General features: G+C 42.2%; 1 protein-coding gene across 18 annotated transcripts in view; it reads left to right on the top strand.

The window, feature by feature from the left end:
* The window catches only part of UBAP2L (ubiquitin associated protein 2 like), a gene marked incomplete at both ends in the record, with an annotated part of 47,175 nt that overhangs the window by 9,082 nt on the left and 16,604 nt on the right, over positions 1-21,489 (top strand). For 15 of the 18 annotated variants that reach the window (XM_080693021.1, XM_080693017.1, XM_080693020.1 and 12 more), the window contains 11 exons: positions 5,838-5,890; positions 8,651-8,742; positions 10,086-10,257; positions 12,971-13,169; positions 14,671-14,948; positions 15,119-15,291; positions 18,235-18,424; positions 19,151-19,205; positions 19,565-19,739; positions 20,083-20,155; positions 21,274-21,469. In XM_080693021.1, the coding sequence (XP_080549147.1) occupies positions 5,838-5,890; positions 8,651-8,742; positions 10,086-10,257; positions 12,971-13,169; positions 14,671-14,948; positions 15,119-15,291; positions 18,235-18,424; positions 19,151-19,205; positions 19,565-19,739; positions 20,083-20,155; positions 21,274-21,469 (1,656 nt within the window). Of the gene's footprint in view, positions 1-1,521; positions 1,582-5,837; positions 5,891-8,650; positions 8,743-10,085; positions 10,258-12,970; positions 13,170-14,670; positions 14,949-15,118; positions 15,292-18,234; positions 18,425-19,150; positions 19,206-19,564; positions 19,740-20,082; positions 20,156-21,273; positions 21,470-21,489 lie in introns of all 18 variants that reach the window. The other 3 variants (XM_080693026.1, XM_080693025.1, XM_080693022.1) reach the window with 1 other exon arrangement.

The raw sequence follows: 21,489 nt of genomic DNA, 5'->3' as shown, positions 1-21,489 counted from the left end.
ATACATCAAGTTGTGTTTTAGGATAAAAGATACATGTGTTGCTTTTTATAAGAACAGCCAGCTTGGCATGGTGGCACATGCTTGTAATCCCAGCATTTGGGAGGCTAAGACTGGAGGATCCCAGTTCACAGACATCCTCAGCTACTTATTGAGACCCTCCATAACTTAGGGAGACCCTGTTTGAAAATAAAGAATAAAAAAATAGGGCACGGGGCTTAGCTCGGAGGTCGAATGCCCCTTGGGTTCAATCCCCAGACCCACAACCCACCCCCCCCCAAAAAAAAAAAAAAAACAGCTTCTGGGCTCTAGAATGCTTTCTTCTTTTTTTTCTTTTTCTTCTTCTTTTTTTTTTTTTTTTTTTTTTTGTGGCATTGGGAATTGAACCCAGAGGCATTCTTCCTCCAAACTATACCCCCTGTTCTATTTTATTTTTATTTTGAAATAGGGTCTCATTAAATTGCAGAGGGTCTCACTAAATTGCTGAGGCTTGCCATGAATCTGCCATCCTCCTATCTCAGCCTCCCAAGTACTAGGATTACAAGCCTGTGCCATCTTGCTCAGCAGAGTGCTTTATTTTTGTGGGTACCTCCCTCCTTATGGCTAAGCCAGCACATTAGGACCTGAAGTAGGCTCTCTGATACCTTATTCATTAGATGTACCTTGTTCCCTTTCGAAGATCAGTGATCTTTATTTCTGGGTCTTCAGAAGGGTCTTTGGTACAGCTACCTTCTCAGTGCGGCATACAAGCTATTATGTCTTAGGTCCTGAATATTGCTTGCTGTTTGTTTATCAAGCAGCTATCTCTAAACTCTGAAGTTGAAGCACTGACAAGATGGGTATATTGTTACATTTTCCCATTCTTTGGCTATGAAATGTTTTGTTCTATTTTAAGATACTATACTTCAGAGGCATTAGAATTATTCTTTATTCATTTCCTGATGGCATTGTAGGACCATCATAGCAGTCTCAGTGTGAAAAGTTACTATTTTTGAGCTGTAATATATGTTCTTGCCATCTGACTTTTTAATAAATTTGTTAGAAAAAATGATGGAAGTTAAGGGATTTCTTTTTAATTGGGAGGGAATAGAAAATCAAGACATGAGGTAGTCCTTAGCCATCTTCAGCAAGGATCTGCTTGGGAAAACAGGGAATGGTGATGTGAATTTTTATTTCTACTGAGTAGAAAGAGAAGCAGATTTTAGAAGCCTGGAGTCAGAATTAGCAGCTTGTGGCTGAGTGAAATTCTATGTGATGCCACTGTCATTTGTTTGTGGAAAAGTGTTGGGTATAGCTTCATGCACCCCCATCCTTGGTTTCACGATGTGACATACCTTCATGCCTGATCTCTTTGTGTTTTCATAATAGCAAACTTTAAATTTCTTTTTAAATTAAAAAATAAATTCAAACCTCCCCTTAAAAATATCCACAGGTACAGTGGGATTATTTGTTGGGGGCAGACGTTCTCATTCGTAAGCAAAATTTCACTGGTTGTTTTTTCTTTTCTTTTCTTTTTTGTTTCAGGACTTGATTTCATTGGGGTTGAGGGGTCAAATTATCCCCGAAAATTTGAGACTGCTCCTGGTATGATATACATCCAGGCGCCTAATTGCCCCGGATATTTTTACAGATTTTTATGAACTGAAATATCTGTGGATATGTTATTTTTCTGTCTCTATGCTTTTTCTTTCTGCGTTTTCTCTCACATTCTATGCTTGCTTTTCCTTCTTCTCAAGTTGTTCATTTACTCTATTAGACATTTATGTTGACTGTGCTGTGTGCTGAGGGAATGGAAACCCCAATTTGATGCTCAGAGCATTTCTATCTTAATTCCTTAGTGCTTTCTAAACAGAGCTCTCTTCATAGCCATGAGGAGGTAGCTACGTTCTTCCTTTCTATGCCAGTTAAAGCCAGTCATCAGAGTACAGAAACAAAATTCTTGCATGACAGGTTTAGATTAGATAACCTCTTCAAGAACTTCTAGCTCCAGAATTATAGACTTGTTCTGAGTTCTGATTAGAGTGGGACACATGTTCACAAGGAGTTACTTCACTATACTAACAACCAAACTTATTCACATAAGCACATCTTATCACCAGAGAGAGAGAGAGAGAAAGCAAGGGAGGGGTGAGGGGGAGGGGAAACATGGTTTATAACTTGTCTAGAATGAGATTGGACGTTAATTTTGAAGAACATTGTCATTAAGTGGTTTGGATTTTCCATTGTCCAATTTTAAGGTTTTCCTAGGAAAGTCATTACAATGAATGTATTTTCCTGTAACAAGTAAGGCTTTTCTGTGTGTGTGTGTGTGTGTGTGTGTGTGTGTGTGTGTGTGTGTGTGTGTGTGTACTGGGGTTTAAACCCAGGGGCATTCTACCTTTGAGCTACACCCTAAGTCCTTTTTATTTTTAATTTTTTAAAGTTCATTTTATTTTTTTGGTGCTGCGGATTGAACCCAGTGGCATTCTACCTCCAAGCTATACCCCCAGCCTGATTTTTTCTTTTTTCTTTTCTGTTTTTGGTGGTACTGGGGACAGAACCCTAGGGGAATTCTACCTCTCATGTATACTCCCAGCCCTATTTTTTATCCTTTATTTTGAAGCAGGGTCTCAATGAGTTGCAGAGGGCCTCACTAAGTAGCTCAGGCTTTCTGTGAACCATGATCCTCCTGTCTCAGCCTCCCAAATACTGGGATTACAAGGGTGCACCTTCATCCCTGGCTTATTCTTTGTTTTCAAAACAGGGACTCAATAAATTGTGGAGGTCCTCACTAAGTAGCTGAGCTGGCACGAACCCAGATTTTCCTGTCTTGCTCTCTCAAATACTGGGATTACAAGCATACACCACCATGCCCAGTTCTTTTTTAAATTTTGAAACAGAGTCTCACCAAGTTGAGAAGGGCCTCCCTGTGTTGCTAAGGCTGGTCTTGAACCTGTGAACCTCCTGTCTCAAGCTCCCAAGTACTGAGATTGCAAGCATGTGCCACCATGTCCCACTTATTTATTTATTTATTTTTTGCGGGTCTGGGGATGGAACCCAGAGGCATTTGACCTCCAAGCTACTCCCCCCTGCTCTATTTTTTATTCTTTATTTTGAAACAGAGTATCACTAAGTTGCAGAGGGCTTTGCTAGGCTGTGTGCAAACAACAATCCTCCAAGGCTGGCCCAACTTATTTTTTATTTTGAAACAGAGTTTCACTGAGTTACTGAGGCTGGCTGTGAAAGTGAAATCCTCCTGTCTCAGCCTCCCAATTACTGGAATTAAAAGCGTAACCCACCACCATGCCCAGTTAGATTTTTTCATTATTTAAGTATTCAGAAGAAGTCGGGCGAGGTGGTACACACTTGTAATCCCAGCATTCAGGAGGCTGAAACCGGAGGATGATGGTTCGTGGACAGCCTCAGCTACTTAGTGATGCTCTTTCAAAATAAAGAATAAAAATAGGGTAGGGGAAGCCAGTTATGGTAGTGCACACTTGTAATCCCCATGCTTGGGAGGCAGAGACAGGAGGATTGCACAGGTTCTAAGTCAGCCTTGCTGGCTTAAGAGACCCTGTTTCCAAATTAAAAAAAAAAATGTATGTATGTATGTATGTATGTATGTATGTATGTATAATAGTAATAGGTCTGGGAGTGTAGCCCGGAGGTAGGAATCCCAGTACCACCAAAAAAAAAAAAAAAAAGGGCAGGGGGTGTGGCTCGGATATCAAATGCCCCTGGGTTCATACCCAGACCTGCAAAAAAAAAATAAATAAATAAAGCCAGGCATGGTGGCACACACTATCCCTGCACTTGGGAGGCGGAGACAGGAGGATAGCACAGGTTGGCTTAAGAGACCCTGTTTCCAAATAAAGTATTTAAAAAAAAATATAGGTCTGGGCGTGTAGCCTGGAGGTAGAAGGGTTTCTAAGAACCCCAGTACCACCACCACCACCACCACCACACACACACACACACACACACGTATGTATGTATGTATGTATGTATGTATATGTATTCAGAAGAGTTTCAGATAGGTTTTGTAAGTATTAGAATATTTCACTTTGGTGTCAGTGAAATATCTGAATAGCTGACTTCTATTCTTGTAAAACACCTCCATTTTGAGAGAAAGCTCTGTTCAATATATACTACTGTTCTAAAGGGGAAAATAAGGAGTATTTTTGTCCCTTCTACACATGAGTTCTTTCTTTGGTCTTTTAGCTAAAGGGATGAATTGTGATTCTCATAAGAATTTTCACCCTTTTTTTTTTTTTTTTTTTTTGGTTGTTTTGTTTTGTTTTGTTTGCGGTATTGGAGATGGAACCCAGGGTCATTCTATCTCACCCCAGCCCTATTTTTTTTTTATTCTTTTTTTTTTTTTTTTTTTTTTTTTTTTTTGGTGGTGGTACTGGGGTGGAACCCAGAGGCTTTCTACCTCCGGGCTATACTTCCAGACCTATTTTCTATTTTATTTGGAAACAGTCTCACTAAGTTGCTGAGAGCCTCACTAAGTATCTGAGACTGGCTTTGAACCTGTGAGATCCTCCTGTCTCTGCCTCCCAAGTGCTGGGATTAGAAGCGTGCGCCGTCACGCCTGGCTTTATTCTTTATTTTGAAATAGGATCTAATTGAGTTGCAAAGGGCCTCACTGAGTTTAGCTGAGGCTGGCTGTGAACTGGGACTGCCTCTTAGCCTCCCAAATGCTGGGAGCGTGCGCCACCAAGCCTGGCTGTCACCTTTTTTTTTTTTTTTTTTGGTGGTACTGGGGTTCCTGGAAGCCCTTCTACCTCTGGGCTACACTCCCAGGCCTATTTTTATATTTTTTAATTTGGAAACAGGGTCTCCTAAGCCAGCATGCGTAGCTGGCTTCGAACCTGCACGATCCTCCTGTCTCTGCCTCCCAAGCGCGGGGATTACAAGCATGCGCCCCATGCCCGGCGTCACCTAATTTTTTTAAGAAAGGACATTTTCTTTTTCTGAGCTTATGTGTATATATACGTGAAGTAAAGGCATTGTGGAAGGTGGTTTTTCTATAGTTCTTTCCTCTATACAATTTATACCAGCTTGGAGCTTGAACAGCGTATGCCTTTATTACCTATGCCATGATCTGGACAGATCAGATTTCGTGTTATATACAAAAAGGATTAGGACAAAAGCTATTCCTATTTCGTTTTTCAGTTTTGTTCAGTGTTTTCCACAAAGAACAAATCTACAGAGCTTTCTATGTGGTTCTGTAGTTAAACCAGTAAGATCTGTGAACCTTCTGTTCAGTGTGCAGGTTTGTTCATTGCTGGTAGCAGGTGGTTTTCGTGTTTTCAGATTGGTTTCTGACCTACTCGTCGCATTGCTTTGTCACTCGGCGTTGTGTTTATAGCTGTCGATGTCTGTCACTCCTGTCCTCTTTAGACTGCCTGCCTGCAGGTGTGTGTGTGTGTGTGTGTGTGTGTGTGTGTGTGTGTGTGTGTCTTATACCAAATAAATAGCTGCAGCTTGCATGTTCTGCTTTAAGTTAGCTATTGCCATTTACGGAATGACTGCCAAGTCAGACCCACAGGCTGAGGTATTGCCTTCGAGCACTGAGCTCATCTTTGCGCCTCTCCTTTTCTTTCCCTTCCTTCTCTCTTTTTTCTCTCTGATTTTAGCTATGTAACAAAACTTAGAAGTAGCTATAAAATCATAATGCTTATCTTAGCTATCCTTTTCTAAAAAGTCTTTTGCTACCTCTGAAGCCCAAGAATTCTTCTGATTACTAAATTCTGGTCATACTTTTGGCTGCCAAGAATGTTAATTCATTAGTGTTTTCTGCACGAGTTTTTGTACTGGCACTTAAAATTACTTCACCGTCTCTCCTTTATTGCTAGGTGCGTGGAGAACTGCCACAGAGGAGTGGGGCACTGAAGATTGGAATGAAGATGTAGGTATTCTCAGGTCACTGCCCACTAGAGCCTTCTCTTCCTAAGTGTGCTGTGTAGGGATAGACAGTGGGTATGTTTCTACCTCTCAGAATGCACCCTTAACATTCTGACCCGAAACTTTTACATCCAAAATAGTGTTCTGAGCCAGAACATTTCACATATGTTATATGAAGGAGACTGGGCATGAACAGGACTCTGGAACCACCCTATGGAAAGGGCAAGTGCACTTGTGTAAGTCCAATATCTGCTTGTCGGGTTTATCCCAGGAAGAGCTGGTGGTTGGGTAGGGCCCCGAGACCTAGATGGTGTTGGGCAGGGAGTGAGCTGAGTAACTGCCAGCAGCATGTGACTGCTTGCCACCATCCCATTGTTTGGTACAAGGTCCTGAAGGGGTTGACAGGAGTACAGTGGGCATTGCAGTACCAAGTCTTCAAGCTTGCAATCTGCTTGTCTCTGGAAGCTTTTTATTTACTACAAGCCCAACTTTGTAATTACAGCTGAAAGGAACGTGTGTAGATTTGGCCAGTCTGTCAGCTTGACTCAATGTGGAGACTTCGTAGATGGTTGCCACATAAACTGAGATCTGTTGAGTACTACTTGAGTAAAAGAGTTTTACCGATTCCCAGTCTCAGACAAGCTTTTGCTGTGGATTAGGGTTTTCAGTGCTTATAGATAAAATCTTGTTTTAACTCTTTCCCCCTCTGGTTCTGGGGATTGAACCCCAGGGGCAGTCTAGTTTTGACACAGGGTCTAAGTTGCTGAGGCCGACCTTGAGTCCTCCTGTCTCAACCTCCCAAGTACTGGGATTGTTTAACATCTTTTTGTTTTGTATTTTGGTACCAGAAGATTGAACCCAGGTCATTCTCCCTCTGAGCCAAACCCCCAGCCCTTTTTAATTTTTTGAAACTGGGTCTCAAGCCGGGCGTGGTGGCGCACACTTGTAATCCCAGCATTTGGGAGGCTGAGACTGGAGGATCACGGTTCGTGAACAGCCTCAGCTATTTAGGCCCTCTGCAACTTAGTGAGACCCTGTTTCAAAATAAAGAATAAAAAATAGGGCAGGGGGTGTATCTCGGAGGTCAAATGCCCCTTGGGTTCCAGACCCGCAAAAAAAAAAAGGTCTCATTAAATTATTGAGGACCTTGCTAAGTTGCTGAGGCTGAACTTGAACTGGTGTTCTTTCTGTGTCAGTCTCCAAAGTGCACAGAAACGTTTGTGGTTAAGAGGAAGTGACATGTCAAACAGTTTTGGTTGCCAGTCCTGGTTTTGTTTTGTTTTTTTCTTTTTTTTCTTTTTTCTTTTTTTTTTTTTTTGTGGTACTGGGGATGGAACCCAGGGGCTTTCTACCTCTGGGCTACACTCCCAGACCTATTTTATATTTTTATTTGGAAACAGGGTCTCACTAAGTTGCTGAGCGCCTCATTTAAGTAGCTGAGGCTGGCTTTGAACTTGCGCAATCTTCTTGTCTCAGCCTCCCAAGTATTGGGATTACAAGCATGCGCCGCCATGCCCGGCTCAGTCCTGGGTTTTTAAACATCAGAGAGTGATGAATTTTTATTGTAATTAAGCTAGACTGCATTATGAATATGGGTAAATTCATCTACTTTCTGAAATTTGGCTTGTCTGCTTAAGCAACTTTCAGAGAACAGTGTGTTGGGGGAGGGGTAGCTTTTCTGTTCATTAGAAGAGAGATTTTAATCAAGTAAAACCAAAACAAAATACAAATTGACTTTGTATAGTAGAAAGAGTTATTCTCTATAATTGCATAGTTATGGTGCATTGATGTAAAAGTCAGTATTAGGACAACATTATGCATATTTATATACACACATGTATGTATGTATGCATGCATGCATGCATGCATTTTTATCCCTTACCAGCACTTGGGTCCTTATTGCTTAAAAACCAAGAATTAACTTTTTAATTTCTTCACTTTGGCCGTGATCTTCTTTTCATTGGGTTGAGAGGGATACTGGAAGGTAAATGTAGTTTGTGCAAGAGGTTGGAGGTGGAAACTAATGGGAAATATAAAGGGGTTTTTCTGATTGTCATGTATATGAATCTTTTGTGTGAATTCAGTGTGCATGTGATGATGGGACTCCACTCTGTCTTACTGGGTTCCTTGGTTCTGTCCTCTTTGGATAAAGACTGAGCTTAAGTCATTAAAGAGGCTTGAAGGTCAATCCATTCAAGATCCATCAGGATAGATTTTATTTTATACAGTTTTTTGTTTGTGTGTGTGTGTGGTACTGGGGGCTGAACCTCAGGGGCATTCTACCTCCAAGCTACACCCCCAGCCCTATCATTCATTTATTTATTTATTGTACTGGGGATGGAACCCAGGGGCTTTTCTACTTCTGGGCTATACTCTCAGACCTATTTTATACAGGGTCTCACTAAGTTTCTGAGAGCCTCACTCAGTAGCTAAGGCTGGCTTCGAACCTGTGTGATCATCCTCTTGTCTCCGCCTCCCAAGTGCAGGGATTACAAGCGTGCGCCACCATGCCCAGCTTTATTATTTATTTTGAAACAGGATCTCGCTAAGTTGTAGAGTGCCTCACCAAATAGCTGAGGCTGGCCATGAACCTGCTATCTTCCTGTCTCAGCCTCCCCAGTACTGGGATTACTAGCAGGTGCCACCACATTCTGCTCTTTAGAGGTTTTCTTTTTTCTTAATGTTAAAATTTGCCTTACTTATACCACAATTATTACTGTAGCTTCCCTGACACTAGGAGTGACTAATCTCTCTGTTTTTCTAGCTTTCTGAGACCAAGATCTTCACTGCCTCTAATGTGTCTTCAGTGCCTCTGCCTGCGGAGAATGTGACAATCACTGCGGGACAGAGGCAAGTGTGTGGTAAAGTTCAGTGTCTTCCAATGAGATCTGCTGAGGTAGCTGTAAGGAAGAGTGGCACTGCCCCTTACAAATTCCCATAGTATTGATAATAATGGTAATTACATTAGAGTCCTCTTTAGTTGAATGGCAGATATATAAAAGTTGATAGTAGCCAGTGTAATGAATAGAAGTTCATATGTTATAATTTTGAAGCTGATTCTCTCCCTTTTAGCTCCTAATTACATAGATTGGCCTGTCTCATCACCAGCATTGAATAAATATATATAATTTATTTTTAGATATGTATATTTATATATAATTTGCTTTCTTTGCAGTAAGGGGGATGGAACTCAGGGCCATTCTACCTCCGAGCCTCAGCCCTAGTTTTTATTCTTTCTTTCTTTAATTTATTTATTTATTTTGCAGTTCTGGGGTAGAACCCAGGGGCATTTGATCTCCTAGCTATACCCTCTGCCCTATTTTTTATTCTTTATTTTGAAACAGGGTCTCACTAAGTTGCAGAGGGCCTTACTAAGTAGCTGAGGCTGTGCCACCACACCTGGCTTTTATTCTTTATTTTGAAACGGGGTCTCACTGGGTCGCAAAGGGCCTCACTAAGTAGCTGAGGCTGTCTGCAAACTGCGATCCTTCTGTCTCAGCCTCCCGAATGCTGGGATTACAAGTGTGCGCCACCATGTCTGGCTCTGATTTACTTATATATGTGTGTGTAGTTTACTTTTTTTTCGTGGTCTAGGATTTGAACCCAGGGGCATTCTACCTCTGAGCTATACCCCAACCCTATTTTATTTTTATTTTTATTTAGAAACAGTGTTTCACTAGGTACTGAGGCTTTCTGTGAACCTGTGATCCTCCTGTGTCAGCCTTCCAAGTACTAGGATTATAGAAATGAGCCACCAAGCTCAATTATTAACTTATTTGAAGGAACAAGGAGAACCAAGCCAAAAGTTGAATTTTTATATGCCACCCTTGGCATTTTTTTTATCTTTTAAATTTGAGGTAAGGTCTTGCTAAGTTGCCCACGCTAGCCTTGAACTTGTGATCTTCTTGCCTCAGCCTATCAAATGACTAGAATTACATATGTGCATTGGTATGCCCTGCTAAAATAAAAATCTTAAAAAATCATTATTGGCAACTTCTGTGGAATTCAGCTAGATACTATAGTGGCTTTTCTCCATTAATTCTTCTGGTAAATGAAGCCAGGCTTTATGTTCGTGAGTCCATTCAGAAGCAGCATCCATAAGTGGTTTCATTTTGATCTAAGCATAATCTGAATTAGGTGTCAGAGAATGCTATAATTTTCAGTCATTATTCATAAAAATCTCTTTCCTTCCTTACTAGAATTGACCTTGCTGTTCTGCTCGGAAAGACACCATCTTCAATGGAGAATGATTCATCTAATCTGGATCCATCTCAGGCTCCTTCTCTGGCCCAGCCGCTGGTGTTCAGTAACTCGAAGCAGAGTGCCATATCACAGCCTGCTTCAGGGAACACATTTTCTCATCATAGTATGGTAAGTAAGAAACTTGGTTTGTACTTATCAAATCTTCCCACCAACCCCAGCACACATAGACATTTCTTCTGGCAAAGGACACAATGCCAACAATTTAGTTCTTACTTGACTTTATTTCAAGTTGTAAAATTAGACAGTACTTTATTCCATAAAATGAATACATATCCTTATGGACCAAGCAGAAGAGGTTGGTTTTATAGATAGAAAAGGGCCTTTGGTCATTTCCCAATTATTTTCCTCCTAAAATGAGATAAGGAGACAGAATATTAGATAATAACTGATTGGTTAACATCAAATTACTCTTTTTGTGTAAGGATTAAGGCTGAGCAGCTTCATTATACCAGTTGAAACCAGCCTGTTTGGGAAATGTGGCTCTCCTTTTCTGTTTTGTTTTGTTTTGTTTTGTTGGTGGTACTGGGGATGTAACCCAGGGGCACCCCCGCCCAGCTTTCTTCTGGGTTTTCAAAAGGTCAGATAACAGCCAGGCGTGGTGGTGCACGCTTGTAAACCCAGCATTCGGGAGGCTGAGACCAGAGGATCTTGGTTGGCAGACAGCCTCAGCTACTTGAGCCCTCTGCAACTTAGTGAGACCCGATTTCAAAATAAAGAATAAAAAATAGGGCAGGGGTGTAGCTCGGAGGTTGAATGCCCCTGGGTTCCATCCCCAGACCCGCAAAAATGAATGAATGAATGAATGAATGAATGTCAGGTAACAGTTTCCGTTTTGTGGGTTGGAACTTTAGCATGAGTAAATTCATTTGTATTTTTTATCTGATGTGTAGGAATCTAGTGCAGGAACTTAGTCCTAAACAATAGTCTCCTGTGGCATTAATTTGTAGCAGGTGAAGCCTCTTCTTTGTTTTCTTAAGCAGCTTTAGTTTAAAGTTATTGTTTGGATAGTAAGGGTTAGCTCTAGGAGGCTTAGTTTTGGATAAATGGAATCATTTTATAAAAATGAGTGATTGTCATTTATTGAATTCTTAAGGTGCTGAACACTATATTTACTATCAACTCATTTTATAAATTCTATATGCAACACCACGCCTGGCTTTAATGAGTTTCTTCTGTATTAATTTAGTAGTATTTTAGTTGATGTTCTTTCAAATAGGTAACAGGTGAGAAAAGGTCAGGGAGAAGGGAAATGGAGAGTACCTAAGGATGACAAGATTAAATATCCTTGGAGGTGTTTTTAAGACTACAGGCAAGGCCACACATGGTTTATCTTCTGGACTGGGCTGCTAGTTTTACTTGGTATTGGAGAATGGGGACAATCCCCCAGAAGTGTTAAGAGTAAATTTTGCTTTGTAATCATGCAGTATTACCCTTCAGAACTTATATACACATAAAGAAGACAAGTTTTGTTGACTTGTTGGTTGTGTACTGCAGAGTTGGGATGGCCCTTAACTTCTGTTTGCTAGTTAGTAATAGCATCCAGGTCAAGTTGTGTTTTGTTCTGTTTTGTTGTGTGTATGTGTGATATTGGGGATACTGGGGATTGAGCCCAGGGCCTTATTTTTGCTAGGCAAATCCTCTAGCACTGAGCTGCATCTACAGCACTGGTTTTATTTCTTTTCAGCTGTTAAATGGAAGGGGTAAATGGTCAAAGTAAAAATTTATATTACCTTTCATTATAGTTTAATAATCACATATTGGATGATTTAAAAGTTTGCAGGGGGATGGGGAATTCTCCAGTTATCACAGCTTTATCCCTGATAGAGAATGATGCTGAGTGGCGTAAGTTTTTAATGGCTTTCCTTTTTTTTTTTTTTTTTTTTTTGTGGTACTGGGGTTCCTGGAAGCCCTTCTACCTCCGGGCTACCTCCTTCTACCTCCCGGCATGGCTTTCCATTTTTAAAAATTTAAATTTTAAGCCGGGCGTGGTGGCGCACGCTTGTAATCCCCGTGCTTGGGAGGCGGAGACAGGAGGAACGCGCAGGTTCGAAGCCAGCCGCGCGCGCTGGCTTAGGAGACCCTGTTTCCAAATAAAAATGTAAAAATAGGTCTGGGAGTGTAGCCCGGAGGTAGAAGGGCTTCCAGGAACCCCAGTACCACCAAAAAAAAATTTTTTTTTAATTTAAATATTGAGGATTGGTTGAACCTAAGGGCATTCTACCTTTGAACTACACCTCTAGTCCTTTTAAATTTTTATTCTGAAATAGGGTTTTGCTAAGTTAATGTTTGCTGGCCTTGAGCCTGTTATCCTGTCTCAGCCTCCCAAGTACTGGGTAATTGGAATTCAATTTTTACCTGATACATAAAAACAAACCTGTATGCTCTAGCCGATTTCAACATGTGATGGCCTCATCTTTGTTGAGTGCTTACTATGTCCCATGCATGTGTTAAGTGCATGTACATTATTTGTTTAATATTGCTAAAACTCTGTAAGATTCACTTTTATTCCTGTTTTCAAATGTGGAAATCAAACCAAATAGAAGTTAAAAGTAATTTTTCCAAGATTACACTCAGGGTTTGAATCTAAAACTTATACTCCTAATTGTGCCATATACTCAGCCTGACAGGTTTTTGTGTGGGGGGGTGTTACTGTGTTGCCCAGGCTGTTTTTGATCTGGCTGAATCATCCTCCTGAGTAGCTCGAACCAGAGGCCTGGTTTGGTAGAATTCTTTACTTGTCTGATCCATATTGTCTCTGAATCTCTTTCCATGTCTTTTTGACAGCTGAACAAGTTACTGTAATCTCCCTATTGATCTGTAGGTGAGCATGCTGGGGAAAGGATTTGGTGATGTTGGTGAAGCTAAAGGTGGCAGTACCACGGGCTCCCAGTTCTTGGAGCAGTTCAAGACGGCTCAGGCCCTGGCTCAGTTGGCAGCTCAGCATTCTCAATCTGGAAGCACTACCACCTCCTCTTGGGACATGGGCTCCACTACACAGTCCCCATCCCTGGTGCAGTATGGTAAGAAGACACAAAGTGATTTGAATCCTTTAAGCATTGGAACATTGTTTTCAAGACAGTGGTGGGGAGTGGGTGGGTGGGAAAATGTGTCCTGAAGTAGAGAAGGGGTAGTTTTTGCTGATTTCCCCTGAGTTCAGAAAGTTGAGGAATAATAAAAATTTGAAGCTGTATATCTCTGTCATACAAAGAGTTGCAGTTTTTTGTTGACCTAGGGGTGATTTTGGATTCTCAGACCTCCAGCTTTTTTTTTTGTGGTACTTGGGATGGAATCCAGGGGCATTCTGCCTCTGAGCTATACTCCCAGCACTGTTTTTTTAATTAATTAATTTGTTTATTTTGGGGTCTGGGGATGGAACTTAGGGGCATTTGACCTCCAAGCTACACCCCCTGCCATCTTTTTTTTTTTTTTTTTTTTTTTTTTTTTGTGGTACTGGGGATCCTTGAAACCCTTCTACCTCCAGGCTACACTCTCAGACCTATTTTATATTTTTCTATTTGGAAACAGGGTCTCTTAAGCCAGCAAGGCTGGCTTAGAACCAGCGTGATCCTCTTGTCTCAGCCTCCCAAGTGCGGGGATTACAAGTGTGTACCATCATGCCTGGCTTTATTCTTTATTTGGAAACAGGGTCTCACTAAGTTGCAAAGGGCCTCACTAAGTAGCTGAGGCTGTCCGTGAACCTGTGATCCTCCTGTCTCAGCCTTCTAAGTACTGAGGTTACAGCATGTGTCACCACGCCCAGCTTTTTTTATTTTTTATTCAAGCTGACTCTTCTAGGTTGATGAGAGTCTCTCTACTTGCTGAGGCTGTCTTCAAAGCTGGGATTCTCTTGTCTCAGCCTCCCAAGTACTGGGATTACAGGTGAGTGCCACCACGTTGTCTCGGCCTCTCAAATGCTGGAATTAGAAGCCTGAGCCACCAAGCCCTGCATGAGTGCCACCGAATCCACTGGGATTCTAAGCTTTGTGTTTGATGTTTGAAAGTAACTGCATTTGGGAGTGTTGGCGCACGCTTGTCATCCCATTACTTGAGAGGCTGAGACAGGAGGATTGCAGGTTCAAAGCCAGCCTCAGCAATTTAGCGAGGCTTTCAGCAACCTGGAGACCCTGTTAACAAGGAAAGAATAAAATGGGGCTGAGGGGTAGCTTGGAGGTTGAATGACGCTGGGTTCAGTCCCCAGTACCACAAAAAGGAAGTGAAATTGCTTTGGGCTCATGGGCATGACCATCTCAAGACTATACTTTAACCTTTGGCAGTTCATAGATTCCTCTCTTAACTCAGGCAAAATAACGGCGTTTACTTGATTTTGCTCTGCTCAGGAACATACGTGATCTGGGATTGTTACCTTTAGAAATGAAATGAGACTCAGTCCTAAAAGAGGACCTGTTTACATGACTTTGAATTTTGAAGATCTTATTCATGGTGCTAGTGCAGGACAAGAAGCATTTCCTTGTGTTTCATCTATACTTGTGTATCTCACACGTGTTGGACTTTCTCTTACAGATTTGAAAAACCCAAATGATTCAACAGTGCACAGTCCCTTTACAAAGCGCCAGGCTTTCACCCCATCTTCAACTATGATGGAGGTGTTCCTTCAGGAGAAGCCACCTGCAGTGGCTACCTCGACAGCTGCACCACCTCCCCCATCTTCTCCTCTGCCAAGCAAATCCACCTCGGCTCCACAGATGTCTCCTGGGTCTTCAGACAACCAGTCCTCGAGCCCTCAGCCGGCTCAGCAGAAAATGAAACAACAGAAGAAAAAAACCTCCTTGACTTCTAAGGTAGTTGAACTTCCTAGGTAGATACTATTTTGAGACAAGGCGATGTGGGGATGTGGGTGTTTAGTTGCGATTATGAGAGTGAGTTTTGAGATTTGAAGTTAAGGTTTCTTTGTCATTTTGTAGTAAGTTTGTATTAAACTGTTATATTTTCTCCTCTACTTTCTTTACAGATTCCTGCTCTGGCTGTGGAGATGCCTGGCTCAGCAGATATCTCAGGGCTAAATCTGCAGTTTGGGGCATTGCAGTTTGGATCAGAACCTGTTCTTTCAGATTATGAGTCCACCCCCACCACGAGCGCCTCCTCAAGTCAGGCTCCAAGTAGCCTTTATACCAGCACGGCCAGGTAGAGGGCGCATTAGCCGTACTACCTCCTTTATTTTTTGGTGGTATATGGGATTGAACCTTAGAGGCATTCTACTTCTGAGCTGTACCCCAGACCCTGCTTTATTTTTATTTTGAAACTAAGATCTTAGTAGGTTGATGAATCTCAGTACTGCTGAGGATATACTCACACCTTTGATCTTCCCCCCAAGCAGTGGGATTACAGGCGTATGTCACCATGCTTGGTTTACCATAAATGGTTACCTCTCTTTTTTTTTAAGAGCTTTTTTTTTTTTTTTTTTTTTTATGGTACTGGGTATTGAACCCTGGGCCATTTTACTTCCTAGGCACAACCCAGCCCTGTTTTTTATTCTTTATTTTGAAACAGGATTTCATTAAGTTGGAGATGGCCCCACAAAGTTGCTGAGGCTGTCTCCCAACCCAAGATCCTCCTGACTCAGCTTCTACAAGGGTGGGCCACCACATTCCAGTTAAGAGTTGTTTACAACTTTTATAAGTCTATGGTGATTTCTAGAACTCTGTAGAGAGATTGTGCCTCTGGGTGAGAAAAGAAGTTAATTATAGCATTTTGTTGAGTGCCTTAAAATTTTTTTTTTTTTTTTTTTTTTTTTTTTTTTTTTTTTTACATTCTTGGGGATGGAACCCAGGGGCATTCTACCTTGGAGCTACACTCCCAGCCCTATTTTTTTATTCTTTATTTTTGAAACAGGGTCTCAGTAAGTTGCAGAAGGCCTCACTAAGTAGCTGAGACTGTCTGTGAACTGCAATCTGCCTAAGCCTCCCAACTGCTGGGATTACAAGCATGCGCCACCACACCCAGCTCTTATTTTTATTTTTGAAACAAGATATTGCTGAGGTTGATAGAGTTTCACTATTTGCCAAGGCTGTCCTCAAACCTACAATTCTTCTGTTGCAGCCTCCCAAGTACTACTGGGATTACAGGTGTGCAGCACCATGCCCCACTCAAGCTCAGTTTGAAAGATGTGTACAGCATTTCTAACAGTGCCTTGGCATGTGCCTCAGCTAAAAAATGCTTTTGGAACTCAGTTCATTGGTGTAGGACTATACCTGTGAAGGGTATAACTTTGAATTTCTAGAAGGGAAACAGCATCGATACCTTACAAAATTGTAAGGAACCGCCAGGTATGGTCGTGCAGGCTTGTAATCCCCGCGCTTGGGAGGCGGAGACAGGAGGATTGCACAGGTTCGAAGCCAGCCGTGCTGGTTTAAGAGACTCTGTTTCCAAATTAAAGAAGTATAAAAATAGGTCTGGGAGTGTAGCCTGGAGGTAGAAGGGTTTCCAGGAACCCCAGTACCACCCCCCTCCAAAAAAATTATAAGGAACCTTAAAAGGAAATTTAAAATCTTGTATAGCTAGTTTTGATCAATGAAGACCATTTGAAGCAAAGAAGATCCTAGAAGAATTTGAGGAGAGTAGGTTGTTTCTCTTCATTCAGTCTTTGGAATTTAAAAATAAAAATGTCGCCGGGCATGATGGCACACGCTTGTAATCCCCGCGCTTGGGAGGCGGATACAGGAGGATCACTCAGGTTCGAAGCCAGCCGTGCTGGCTTAAGAGACCCTGTTTCCAAATAAAAATAATATAAAATAGGTCTGGGAGTGTAGTCCAGAGAGGTAAAAGGGTTTCCAGGAGCCCCAGTACCACCAAAAAATAAAAATAAATTAAAAATAAATAATAATACATTTTTAAAAAGAAGACATAGGGTCTCACTAAGTTGTGGTGGGCCTCACTAAGTAGTTGAAACTGGATGTGAATCCAAGATCCTCCTGTCTTGGCCTTTCAAATACTGGGATCACAGGTGTGCGCCACCACACCTGGCTTTTATATTTTTTGAAAGAGTGTCTCACTTGGTTGATACGAGTCTCACTATTTTCTGAGGCTGTCCTTGAGTCTGTGATCCTACTGTCTCAGCCTCCCAAGTACAGGGATTACAGGGGTGGGCCAATTATATGTATTTACTTGGCATGTAAATATTTTTAAAAGTTTCTCTCAGGAAAATTTTACCTAGTAACCTTAAATCTACTAAAATTATCAAGAAAGCCTGGAGAACAGAATTTCTTAAAATGAGTTTGAGCAGACGATGGCTTTTCCTGTGCTGAAGGCTCATGTTATAATTTACAGAAGAGATTAAGAGTAATATATCCTTTCTAAAGAATTTTAGTTTCTTTCTCTTAATAGAATGTAGGGGGAAAAAGTTTTTTTTCCCCTTGAGTTGGGAGTGTTTTTTTTTTTTTTTTTTTTTTTTTTTTTTTTTTTGGTGGTACTGGAGGTGGAACCCAGAGGCTTTCTACCTCCAGGCTATACTCCCAGACCTTTTTTATATTTTATTTGGAAACAGGGTCTCACTAAGTTGCTGAAAGCCTCACTAAGTAGCTGAGGCTGGCTTCGAACCTGTGCGATCCTCCTGTCTCAGCTTCCCAAGCGCGGGGATTACAAGCGTGCACCACCACGCCTGGCTAATCTTGTGTGTGTGTGTGTGTGTGTGTGTGTGTGTGTGTGTGTGTGTGTGTGTGGTACTGGGGTGGAACCCAGGGGCTTTCTACCTCCGGGCTACACTTCCAGACCTTTTTTTTTTTTTTTTTTTTTTTTTTTTGAAACAGGGTCTCACTAAGTTGCCAACTGAGGCTGGCTTCGAACCCCTGCAATCCTCCTGTTTCAGCCTCCCAAGCGTGGGGATTACAAGCGTGCGCCACCACGCCCGGCTGTTTTTAAACTTTTTAATTTGGGTCTCTGGCACTATAGAATGTGGGATTGCTAGTGTTGTGAGGAAAATTTTAACCTTGTATCTTTATTTGTCACTAGAAATCTTTTTCGATCAAAATCAATTTATTTCAGTAGTAGGCTTCTACCATTTCCTTAGTATGATTGTGTCTGTGCTGTTCCATTTTTGTGAGATTTTTTTCCTCTTTTCATTTCCCACAGTGAATCTTCATCTACGATTTCATCTAACCAGAGTCAGGAGTCTGGTTATCAGAGCGGCCCAATTCAGTCGACAACCTATACCTCCCAAAATAACGCTCAGGGCCCTCTATATGAACAGAGATCCACCCAGACCCGGCGGTACCCTAGCTCCATCTCCTCATCACCCCAGAAGGACCTGACTCAGGCAAAGGTAGTGGCTTTATGAGCCCCTGGGAATTTGTTAGGAAAATCATGGGCAAAAGTCCCTTCAATGTTAGTGCTTCACTTCTAGGAAAGTGGTACTAAGAATCCTTGGAAGTGTTGATTGAGAAGCTGAAAACACATTTCTGTGCTTGGCAAAATAAAAGTTCTTTTCAGCAATCCTGGAGACTCAGAGCCAGAAAACCTTTCTCTTTGCAGTAAAGATTCATTGTGTCTAATAGAATCAGTCTCAAACACCTGTCTTTTCCTCTTGGAAGACCTAATTGCTAGACTTTGGGGTGCATATCAGTAGATCTCACTTTGCTCTGTCTTGGCTTGGTGAGAGGGACAGCATATGCCAGAGTGACGTGGAGTTGATGGTCAGATGCAGCCAGCAGGATAAAGGCTTTGGCTGAACTGTTCTACTCCCACATCCCTCCAAAAGGATCGTCGGATTTGGACTTTGGGACCTCTCCAGTATCTGTTTGGGGTTTGGGGTGTCTTCACCTGTTTGAGGGTTGCCTTCTATTGCCTTTGGCCACACAGGGTTAGTATATCAGGTTTCTGTTATTTTAATGATTTATTGTTTTGTTTCTTTGGATAATGCTAATGCATTAAAGTTTTTGGTTAACTAGCAGAGTTTCTCCTAAAGGTCTCTTGACCAAAATTGAGTCAGTGCTAACTTCCCCCATTCACACAAGTTTGTCTGTTCTTGCTCCTCTGTTTCTTGTACCAGAATGGCTTCAGTTCTGTGCAGGCCACGCAGTTACAGACCACGCCATCTGTTGAAGGTGAGTGTTGTCCAGGCTTTACCTCTGCACTGTGGTGTTTCTCCTCCTCTCAATAATTTTACACTTTTTGAAGTGAAAAAGAATTCTGGAACAGCGACTTTGGCAATAGTCTTAGCTCGGTTTTACCTTGTTACTCAGTCTCAAACCATTCTAAGTTGCAGGTTCTCTGTCTTAAAATGGTGATCATTCACTGGTTCCCTTTCGGACAGATGAAATCCACGTTGTGAAATGCCTGGAATTTTCAAAAGACTACTATTAATAAATAACACTTATCTTTGGGGCAACCTAGAACACTAGGCATCCTCACTCACAGATGCTGCCTATGCTCTGAGCTGAATTCTTTTCCTCTCTGTTTCCAGGTGCTACAGGCTCTGCAGTGAAATCTGACTCCCCTTCCACTTCTAGTATCCCCCCTCTCAGTGAAACGGTGTCTGCAGCTTCCTTATTGACGACAACCAATCAGCACACGACCTCCTTGGGTGGCTTGAGCCACAATGAGGAGATTCCAAATACCACCACCACACAGCACAGCAGGTGACTCGGGAGAAGGTTGCAGTTGGGGTTGGTGAGACTCAGAAATAGAGCGCTCTGGGTCTGTCATTCTCTCTAGCTGATAGAGGCCACGCTAGCCCTGCTTTTGTGGTAAATGGGTGGCATAACAACTGTAGGAAGTAAAGACAAAGATTTAATTGCATTTTCCCCTTTCAAAGTCTGCTCTTGCTCAGTGCCCCTGGCTGGCCATCATGCTTACCATAAGATCTCAGACCTTCTTGGTCTTATTTATGTTCTACCTGATTTTCTTGTTTGTGTTCCTGACTGGAGGTCCAGTCAGGTGCCCACAGCATTGTTGTTAATGGCAACCACTTTTTCCTTACAGCACGTTGTCTACACAGCAAAATACCCTTTCGTCATCAACATCTTCTGGGCGCACTTCAACATCCACTCTTTTGGTAGGTGTGATGCTCAGGAGAGGTGTGGTTCTTATCCTTTAACTAGCCACCCCTGAAGTTCTCCCAAGAGGGACTTCTTGAAAATGTTGTCAAGTGGTGGCAAAGCTGTTACTGAACTGAGGATGCAGAAAAGTAGGGAAGGGTTGTTGAAAAGCAAAGAAAGGCTGAAGAGTCCAGAAATTGTGCAGAGCTACGAACCTTTCCTACAAGCCCAGCAGTGACTTTCTGGGACCCCCGTGAAGATAGATGGGGCTTTGTGTGCTCTGTAAGTTCTGTAAGAGAACACCTTTCTTGTGACTCAGGGTTTAGCTCAGTGATAGAAAGCATGCTTACCATATACAAGGCCTTTGGTTCAATCCCCAACCCCCCCAAAAAAAATAAAAGATGGGGAATAAAAAAGAATAAAGCTTTCTTACTGGTAGACCTAGTCTTGTTCTTGGTCTGGAATATTCTGAACATGACTCCTAAAAATAAATCAGTGTGAGCCTGGACAATCTTTATTAATTTAGAGGCCAGATAAGAGCTTTTGGTAAAAAAGTTCATTTCTGTTGCAATTTATAACATTTGTTTGTGGCATTAAACCAAGGCTTTAAAGGAAAGGCCCGTTGTAGGCAAAGATATCTGTCAGATTTACCAGGAGCCTGTGGAAAGATGAGCTAGCTAAGGCTTTCACAGGAGCCTGTCTCCTCCCATATATACTGTAAGGTTTAAAGTCTGAGCTGTACTTTCTCCTAGCCCATGGACTAGTCCTGTGGGCTGCACTAGTGAAGAGAGTGTGGAGCAGAAGATTGCGATACATTTTTCAGATCTCAACTTTATCCCCTCACTGGTCAGTCTGTGTTGGTCTCTGGGGAGTTTGTCCCCACTCACTTTGCTGTCTTTCTGAGCTGATGAGGACGTGCAGTGAGTCTTTATCATCTTTGCCAGGTGAATCTTGAGACACGTGTGTAGCTGGAGAGTCTTTGGGCTGTGGCAGAGGGCGCGCTGTTCCCTACCCTGCCTTGGCCTTTTTTAATTGACAAGTTGGTCACATAGTTGGCAGAGGGTTGTTTCCTCTTTCCTGCCTGTGTTGCTAATTGTTGTCTCCTTCTCTCTTCCACTGCTTCCCCTTTCTGAAGCACACAAGTGTGGAGAGTGAGGCGAATCTCCATTCTTCCTCCAGCACTTTCTCTACCACATCCAGCACAGTCTCTGCACCTCCCCCCGTGGTCAGTGTCTCTTCCAGTCTCAGCAGTGGCAGCAGCCTGGGCCTCAGCCTGGGCAGCAGCTCCACCGTCACCGCCTCAGCCCGGAGCTCAGTTGCTACGACTTCAGGTAGCCTCGCGTGGGTGGGC

The sequence above is a fragment of the Muscardinus avellanarius genome, assembly GCF_963383645.1.
Source record: "Muscardinus avellanarius genome assembly, chromosome: 3".
Classification (NCBI taxonomy): domain Eukaryota; kingdom Metazoa; phylum Chordata; class Mammalia; order Rodentia; family Gliridae; genus Muscardinus; species Muscardinus avellanarius.
This window is presented reverse-complemented; position numbering and strand designations above follow the sequence as displayed.